At 51.2% G+C, this 9,483-nt stretch overlaps 1 protein-coding gene across 1 annotated transcript; it reads right to left on the reverse strand.

Moving 5' to 3' along the window:
• Positions 1-8,295: 8,295 nt before the first annotated feature.
• FOXB1 (forkhead box B1) lies at positions 8,296-9,258 on the reverse strand (the record flags this gene model as incomplete). The annotated part of the gene is made up of 1 exon (XM_083871151.1): positions 8,296-9,258. One exon carries the CDS (start codon positions 9,256-9,258, stop codon positions 8,296-8,298), a length of 963 nt encoding a protein of 320 aa, XP_083727277.1.
• Between the last annotated feature and the right edge of the window lie 225 nt (positions 9,259-9,483).

Raw genomic sequence — 9,483 nt, forward strand, 5'->3', positions numbered from 1 at the left:
CATCTTTCTGCAGGTGTAGAAATCATTCAAATCTACTTTCATGTCTGTTAGAATTCCTCTCTCTGTAACAGTTCTCACAGATGCAAATAAAACAGCAATTTGGAGCCAAATTACATGTAACAGGGATCAGCCCTCTCTTGATCCTCTTCCCTGTTCTCCAGAGAACTTCCTTAACCTGAAAATTATATGGGTTAATTATGAAATTATGTTCAACAAGGGCTCAAGTGCATTCAGCACAAATTGAGAAGAAACACAAACTCTTTGTGGTCTCCTACAGCAGGTTCATGCAGGGCTGTTTCCATCCTTTTGTGTGTGAACAGGCTCATTACTGGTCTGAATAGCCCAGCCCCGTGAAAAGCTGAGGAGAGGCAGGAGCACAGGGAGAGAAGACACAAACCGTGTTTCTGTGGGTGCAGCACTCCAGTGGGAAAGACCTGGGGGAACTGTTCATGCCCCATTTGCCTTCAGGAAGGGATGTCTGCAAGGCACAAGGCAAAAATATTTTAAAGACCCTGGGATGCAGACAGCAACTTTCAGCTTCTGAGTATTCTGCTCCCAGCAACACACATCATTAAGCTTAGCTGAAAATTTGGTAGTCAGAGCCACAGAGAGAGTGTCCATGCAGGAGATAAATACAGGAAGAGGTGGGAGAGAACTTGATGGTGATATCGCTTGAGTTGGTAAATTATTGCACTTTTGTGGTGTGGAAGAGGTGGGCTTGCAACTGTGTGAGGAAATGGTTGCCGTCTGTGGCTATCAGTGGAGAATTGTCTTCCCTGCTCTGAAATGGATGCTTTGTCCACCTTGACATTCTGCAGCAAGAGTTTCCTGTCTGACCTAACCTTTAAAGCAGCTCTTTTTGGCCAGAGCTGGATGACTTTGTATGCTTTCATATTCAGGTATTTCAAAAGACAGGCTTTGGTAACTTTCTGCTTGTTTCATTTGAGTTTGTATTTGTTTCATGTTTAATTTGTAATGCAGCGGCACCGCTGATAATAGGAATAAATGTACTCACTAATTAGTAGCTTAGACTATTAAAATATGGAACTAACATGTGGACCTGCTCAGGAGAACAGCCTTGGGAGCAAGAGTTCCCGGATCCTCTGGCAAGAAGCAGTTCTAGAGGTTTTTAAAGTCTGAGAAGGCACCTTAAGATGTCAAGGCCGTGACAGGTGAGCCCACCTAGAAGTAGAACCAGCTCTGAGTTTTGGACTCAATCCTCACTTATTTGTTGTCTATCTAGTAGCCGTTAAAGCAAGCAAGGAGGATGGAAGCTGCAAATCTTAAAGTGCCTTGATGTCATCCCTGGGAAAAATGTCTACAAGTTAGTGCTTGCAAACGAGCCCATCCATGCAGGTGGTCTGTGCTGTCTGTGGGAGTTGGGGGCAGTGGAAATGCTGAGCATTTCCCTGTGCTATAAGATTAGTCTTGGCTGTAATATCTCTCTAAGGAGCTGCTCTAATTAATGCAAAATACTCTACTTACTACTTAATTAATACCGAGGCCCTACGAAATAGTGCAAAATCAAGAGCCTTTATTTAGTAGTGCCTACAGTTGTGGTGTGAGTTAACCTGTCAGACACCTTGGTGTGGCCGTGTCAGGGGTATGTAAGGGAGGAGCAGCGAGGCCCTCCCTTGGATGCCGAGGCGCTCTGGCTGCCTCAGTGCTGAGGGCCCCGGCAGAGGAAAGATGGCAGATAAGGCACTTTCACATACAAAAGCTGCAGAAGGAAAGGCAGGGTCACTTAGTCCCGATAAGCAGCTGGGACCCTCTGGTCCACCCTCTGTGAAAAGAGTGGCCGTGTCTCTGCCCACTGCTTGCTCTCAGTGGCATAGATGAACACGGCTGTGCTGCCATGTCCTGTGGTGTGCGGCACGGGCACAGTGCCCGGCCTCGCCTGCGGGCATAGCCAGGGCAAGGCCAGCACTGGATAACGGGGAGGATGACCCCGCACTCCCCCGGCCGCAGCCCCAGCCCCGCGCAGCGCGCCGGCCCCGGTGTGTCCTGAGTGAGGCAGTCCTGGTGTGCCCTGAGCCCCGGTGTGTCCTGAGTGAGGCAGTCCTGGTGTGCCCTGAGCCCCGGTGTGTCCTGAGTGAGGCAGTCCTGGTGTGCCCTGAGCCCCGGTGTGTCCTGAGTGAGGCAGTCCTGGTGTGTCCTGAGCCCGGTGTGTGCCCTGAGCCCGGTGTGCCCTGAGCCCCGGTTTGTGCAGAGCCCTGAGCCCTCAGCCCCGGCGTGCCCTGAGTGAGGCAGTCCTGGTGTACCCTGAGCCCTGAGCCCCGGTGTGTGCCCTGACCCCCGGTGTGTGCAGAGCCTTCAGCCCGGTGTGAGCAGAGCCCCGGTGTGAGCAGAGCCCCGGTGTGAGCAGAGCCCTCAGCCCCGGTGTGCAGAGCCCCCAGCCCAGTGTGCCCTGAGCCCTCAGCCTGGTGTGTGCAGAGCCCCCAGCCCGGTGTGAGCAGAGCCCTGAGCCCGGTGTGAGCAGAGCCCTGATCCCGGTGTGAGCAGAGCCCTCAGCCCGGTGTGAGCAGAGCCCTGAGCCCGGTGTGAGCAGAGCCCTGAGCCCGGTGTGAGCAGAGCCCTGAGCCCGGTGTGAGCAGAGCCCTGAGCCCGGTGTGAGCAAAGCCCTGAGCCCGGTGTGAGCAGAGCCCTGAGCCCGGTGTGAGCAGAGCCCTCAGCCCGGTGTGAGCAGAGCCCTGAGCCCGGTGTGAGCAGAGCCCTGAGCCCGGTGTGAGCAGAGCCCTGAGCCCGGTGTGAGCAGAGCCCTGAGCCCGGTGTGAGCAGAGCCCTCAGCCCGGTGTGAGCAGAGCCCTGAGCCCGGTGTGAGCAGAGCCCTCAGCCCGGTGTGCCCTGAGCCCTGAGCCCGGTGTGAGCAGAGCCCTGAGCCCGGTGTGAGCAGAGCCCTCAGCCCGGTGTGCCCTGAGCCCCCAGCCCGGTGTGAGCAGAGCCCCCAGCCCGGTGTGAGCAGAGCCCCCAGCCCGGTGTGAGCAGAGCCCCCAGCCCGGTGTGCCCTGAGCCCCCAGCCCGGTGTGAGCAGAGCCCCCAGCCCGGTGTGAGCAGAGCCCCCAGCCCGGTGTGTGCAGAGCCTCCAGCCCGGTGTGAGCAGAGCCCCCAGCCCGGTGTGTGCAGAGCCCCCAGCCCGGTGTGCCCTGAGCCCCCAGCCCGGTGTGTGCAGAGCCCCGAGCGCGGCAGCCCCGCAGAGCAGTGGGGCAGGAAACACTTCCCAGGCGTTTCGAGAAGGGGCTGAAGAGGCTGCGATTCTTAGGGCAAAGGGCGGCTCTTCCCTCTTTTCTCTTTGCAAATATAAACGTCACCCTCCAAACTGTACTGTGACTTGCTGGAAAAATCTGGAACTTTTTTTTTTCTGGTTTATGTTTGTTGTATTGTATTTTTTTTCCAAGCAAGGGTGCCAGTGCAACTCGCCCTGTAGCGCAAAGGGACCCAGTAAGAGAGAAGAAGATAAAATGAATTTAAATTCCAAAGGGGTTTCAGTGCTGGTTTCCTAGTCCCCGAGTCAGCAATGTGTTTGTGAAAATTCAGCCTTTTTGTCTCTCAGAAAAAAGGGCTAAATCTACATCGGTGGCCCAGTCTAGGTTTGCTATTCTTTGCATTTTCTATTCAAGTGAATGAGAGTGAATGAAGTGGCCTGGGACCCTTTATTTGATCTACTCAATTGCATAAAGTGACAGAATTCTAATATATTTGTTTAATGCTCTTCAATGGGGCTTTCACTTTCTAGCTTGCAAATGAAGCCTCGATCTGCAAAGTTTTGTCCTTTTTTTCTTTCTACCTTTTTTTTTTTTCCTGGCAGAGAGACCATATTTCATAACTTGGGCTACGGTTTGAAGTGATTTCAAGAGGAGTTTTAGACTCGAAAAGTGGGAAATAAAGAAACAGATGTGAAGTTATTGTAAATTCTTATAGTGGGCTCTGGGGCTATTGTAAACCCACTGCAGGCGGTCCAAAGCCTCTCTTTTTCATGCTGTAATTGAAACATATTAATTAGATAATTTGTTGTTAGTTTAAAAGAAACAAATACAGCCCCTCCAAGGCTTCACAGCCTCGGTTTCTTTTTGTTAACAAAAACAAAACAAAAAACCCCCTAACCAACCCACAAAGTGACATTTATATTAAGATTCCGAGATAATTCGGCACTGAAGTTGATGAAGCTGCTGAGTTTTTTCTCCCTTTCCCAAGGACCACTTTTGAAAAAAGTCTGGCTCATAAAACTCCCTCTCGGGGGTCGCCGGGGAGTTCTTTTCTCCCTACCTGGCACAGACCGCCCTTCCCTGCAAGGCGCGGTTCGAGAGAAAATAAATATTCTGAGTGAGAAAGAGCTGGCTGTCTTCAATAGAGGATTCCGTCCTGTGGGGTGGTGTCTTGTCACATGTCGAGGGGAGAGAAAACAAAACAAGACCACAAAAAAAAAAAAAAAAAAAAAAAAAAAAAAAAAAAAAAAAAAAAAAAAAAAAAGCCAACCAAAAAAAAAACCCGCCGCCGAGAAAGGATTCACATACCATGCGCTGACATGAAGCAAAGCCCCGAGCCGCCAAGCCCGGCTGCCTTCTCGGGCTTACCTTGCACAGCCGGGCTCCAGCCCATCCTCCGGAAGAAAAGAGCTTTTGCCTGAAATGAACGGTGTCTTTGCATTAAGTACGCCTAGCTTATATTGTCTCGCTGGCAAATAAAATTAAAATTAAAAAAAAAAAAAAAAATCCCCCCCGACCCCCCACGAAATGTCTAAACACGACGAGAGCTCGGCCACGGCTGATTCCCTCGCCCCCCCCTCGCCTCTTCCCTCCGCGCTGTTGTCTGTTGCTGCTCTATTTCAGATCTGTGTTTATTGACATTGGACTTGAGCCATTAGGGAGATTTAACAAGTCAAAGCAGTAAATTCAAGCGACGCGCTGAGCTGCGTATTTGTTTGAAATGAGCATCACAACATGGGGAGAAGCGGGCGGAGATGCGCGGAGGAGCGCGGGCTGCGCGCTGGGGGCCGCGGGCAGGGACAGGGCGCGGTGGCCGCGGGGGTCCCCGGCCTTGGGCAGGCTCAGAGATAAAGAGGAAAATGCCACTTTAAATGTACATTGGCGAGCCACACGCATAATGCAGCGAGGAACCTATTGCACCTTTTGAAAGTATTTTGCTTTGGGGTATAATCTTTTCAGATCTTTATCTCCGCCGTTACTATATAGTTTAAAAAAATACTCTGAAAGTGCAGCTTCATCTTGTTAGTTGGGCTCGGATTTAATCTTTGAGGATTTGTTCTGACTGCTAGATCTTTAAAGAAAAAAGGGAAGGAGAAAAAGCTTCCTCGTTGTCTAAAAATGTAGGTCATCACTTGTTTAGGAAAAGTTTGTCGAGTTATGTGTCCATTGATCTGGTGATAAGTTTTGAATGCTTTCTTTAACTGATCGTGTTGATATAATCGTGGGTTGGACTTGATGAATGAGTTCAGTTGTCCCCCATCTGACAAGCTTTAGCAGCTTCATGCATTTTAATCAGCCCAATGATTCATGTATTTTCCACCTTTTTTCTGTGTGTGGGATCCGTTCTTAAAAAAAAAAAAAAAATGGTCACAACTGGATTAATTGCCCTCTACATTAATCTTAAAACTTTTGCAAGGACCTTGTGGTGTGTAGTGAGGAAGTGGGGATGTCACTTACTGTGTTTATGGTCCAGAAATTCAGAGCGATCAGTCGGAGACAAAACCTCTGTAACATCACTGCTGTAGAATTCGCGAATCCTGCCGCTTCATTAGAATACAATGTCGTTTTCTTGCTAGTAAGCACTTCAGTGTGTAGTTGTCTTGTAACTGTGCTCGCAGAATGCCTCATCTCCAAGGCGTTTATTTACTCATTTCACTAGATGGCTTCTCTCTAATTTTCAACAGTTGCAGAATCCTTGTAAAATCCCTAGCAGATTTGGGGGATCCTACTAGAAAGTGCCCAGAATGCAGTTTTCATTGTAACTACTTTGCCCTTACTTTTTAAAAGGGACTGTATATTGAATTACAGAAAAACAGGTACAGTTGTGTAGTTGTGTTGCACTTTGCAAGCTACCGGTTTGGGAAAGTGTTGATCAATAAGGATGGAGAAATTCTAGCAGTGGTTGGACTAACTTGTGCTTAAGGAAGTTTAAATGCCAGGTAAAAAGCTATAATAGCTCACTTTCACTCAAAAAATATTTTGCGATGCCACTTGTAAGAAAAAACAGCACTGAAAAAATCCTGTGTTCTCAGTCTTTAAAAAGTAACTAATTCTTTAAAGAATTTTTAATGTTTGCTCTGTATTGCAGAAGCTTACTAATATTTATACTTTTTTTAGAGAAAATGTAGCTGGGAGTAAGTAGGTGATGAGTATACATACACACAGGCATCAGTGTAATAGGTGTTTATATTCGGTATAAGTGTATAGGGCACAAGTGCAGATGTGTGTGATTGCATAAGTGTACAGATATATAGATATAAAGCCCACAGAACATGTTCTCCCTTTGCTAAACCGGTGATAACAACGTTATCTGAGAAGTTGTGCTATATTAATAACTGTATTTATACTAACCTTGCATGAAAAGGCTGTTTAGATTGTCTAAATATTGAAATAACACCATTCCTTCATGATCAACTAGTGTTTTTTACTTTTCTCATGTAAAGCCTTTAAAAAGACAAATAAGAAACTAAATCTGCATTTACATATTTTAATGAGAAAATATTATTTGGACGACTAGGTTCATAATTTAACGTAGACACTTTTTAACCTTTGTCTTAAAACACACATGCTGGGAACAAGAACACCAATATTTAAAATGCCATGCTTATTCTGTACAGGAAAAAAAAGTTTAAAAGAAACGTCCTTACAGTTTCAATAGACACTAATGCTGTTTAGAGGGGGTGTTCTTTTTTTCTTCTCTTAACTTAAGCAGTTCACAACAGAACAACAGTTCAGTTTCCAGCAAACTACCTAAAACTAGAAAGGAGTATATCAAACAAAAGTGCATTTTACACGTTTTATAATCATTCATATGCACAACCATTTACAGTTTCCCTAGCCCCCTCTCTCTTGTCTGCAAAGCTCCAGCAGAAATCAGGATGACCTCCACAGTTTGTACCTGCTATTGTATTACTTTTCCACATTTTATCAATGACTTCAACAGCTTTTCTTTAAGCTCTGTCGGGTCGTGTGCTTGGTAACAGGTTTATTTTTATTATAATTATAGTTGTTGTTTGTTTTTAAGCTATGAAGTAAATAGCTACAAAATTTTTAAAATAACAACAACAACCAAAAAAACCAACAACAAAGAAAACTTCAGCTCCCCCAAACCTTCGGATTAACCAGAAGTTAACAGACAAGTCAACTCCTCCTTCTCTTTCACCTGAAAACTACAGTAAACATCCACGTTACAACAGGTACTGCAAAAGGGACCTCATCTGATTTACAGTACAGATGCAAGTTCAGTATTTACATTGAAACAGGCGCTTTGTAAACATGATGGGTGTGGCGTGAGGGGCCCGCCGCCGTTCTGTGGAGTGGGTCCCGCTCCGCGCCGCCCCCGCCGCTCCCTCACCTGCGGCCCGCGCCCCGCTCCTGCTGCTGCTGTCCCTGCTCCCGCTCCTGCTCCCGCTCCTGCTCCCGCTCCTTCCCGCCCCTTCCCGCTCCTGCTCCCGCTCGGGGCCGCCTCAGCCCGCGGGGCCGCGGCCCTGCCCCGTGGAAACCCTGCCCTTGGCGGCGCGACGGGACACGCACCCACACAAAGGACACCGAGCGCTTCCCGGCGTTTCCAAGACCCAAGCCTTTGCTGCTTGGAGGCTGGAAACGCCGCTGCTCTCAGCAGTGACACAGCAGCCATCCTTGTTTATGGTGCTAAAGATTGGTCCTGTATAAAGCCCTGCTTTTCCCCAGACAAAAGGAGGGGAAGAGGCATCGCCGAGCCAGGCTTGCCTGGTCGCCGACAAATCGAAGATGCCTGAAGTACTTTTGGAAAACTAGCGATGCAAGTGGCAGCTCCTACCGGGCGGGAGGGGGCGGGCCGGGCCGGTTCCTTTCGCCTCAGAAGAACGGCAAACAAAGTTCAGAACCCGGGGAGAAGCCGGGCCGCGAGGGAGGGCTGGGCTGAAGGGGCGAAGCGGAAAGGGAGCTCACGCCAACGGCAAACCTCAGTTTCCCGCGGGGAGCTGTCTCTGCTTTCGAGGAAAAGAGTAGAGGAGAGGGGAAGAAGCGGAAGGAGGGAGAGAAGGGGAGGGAGGAGAGCTCCGAGGAAACTTTGGGAGAAAGGGGAAGGCAGCGTCCGTGCGGGCGGCCCGGGTCAGTGCACAGCCACGGAGTGCAGGGCGGGCGCCGGGCTGGTGAGAGTCTCGCTGGGGGTGGCCGGGCTGCTCTGGCTGGTGGCCGTCTGCGAGGACGTGGGGCTGAGGGAGGGCGGCGAGTTCGAGAGGATGGTGGGGATGGGCGCGGGCAGGGCGGGCAGGGCCGGCACCGCGGCTGGGGTAGGCTTGATGGGGACGGGGATGGCCGGCAAAGTCTGCCCCCCATGGCAGAGCGGTTTGATGGGCACGCCGTAGGCGCCGTACTCGCCGCTGGCCATGGAGATGGGGGTGGCGGTGTCGATCATGCCGGAGCCGTACATGTGGGGCCAGCCCGTGCCGATGGAGCTGCCCACCGTAGTCAATTGATTGGGGAGGGGGTAGGCGGCCGGCATGGGCTGCATCGTGGAAAAGGCGAGGCCCCCGGGCATCTTGTACTCTCTGGCGATGATGTTCTCGATGGCGAAGGGGTGCTTGAAGCTGGAGGGCTGGGACACGCCGAGGTTGTACGTGGACATCTGGGGCAGGTGGGTGCCGGTGGCCGCGAGGGCGCTGAGCCGCAGCTTGGCTTGCTGCTGCAGGTACTGCGCCGCGTCCGCCGGCTTGCTGGGGGCCAGGTGGTCCGACTTGACCACCTTGAAGCGCTTGCGGCGGCGCAGGAAGCTGCCGTTCTCGAACATGTCCCCGCAGCTGGGGTGCAGCGCCCAGAAGCTGCCCTTGCCCGGCTGGTCGGGGCGGCGCGGGATCTTGATGAAGCAATCGTTGAAGGAGAGGTTGTGACGGAGGGAGTTCTGCCAGCGCTGCGTGTTCTCCCGGTAGTAGGGGAAGCGGTCCATGATGAACTTGTAGATCTCGCTCAGGGGCAGCATCTTCTCCGGGGAGCTCTGGATCGCCATGGCGGTCAGCGAGATGTAGGAGTAGGGAGGCTTCTGATCGCTGTAAGTGTTTCTGCCCGGGCGAGGCATCTTCGCTAGGCGACCCGCGGAGATCTGCAGAAGGGCAGCGACAGGGGGAGGGGGGCGGGAGGGGGTACAGGGGTGAGTCCGAGAGGATTTGCACGGACACCCGGTCGGGTCAGCCGGTGGCTCTGAGGCCGGGCTGGAGAAAGAAGGGCGCAGGGAAGGGGCACGGTGGATCTCAGCCCTCGGAAGGGGGGACGGAGGGGGGGTGGGGGGCGCGGATGAGGCCAG

The sequence above is a fragment of the Zosterops lateralis genome (genome assembly GCF_965231275.1).
Source record: "Zosterops lateralis genome assembly, chromosome: 13".
In the NCBI taxonomy this organism is placed as follows: domain Eukaryota; kingdom Metazoa; phylum Chordata; class Aves; order Passeriformes; family Zosteropidae; genus Zosterops; species Zosterops lateralis.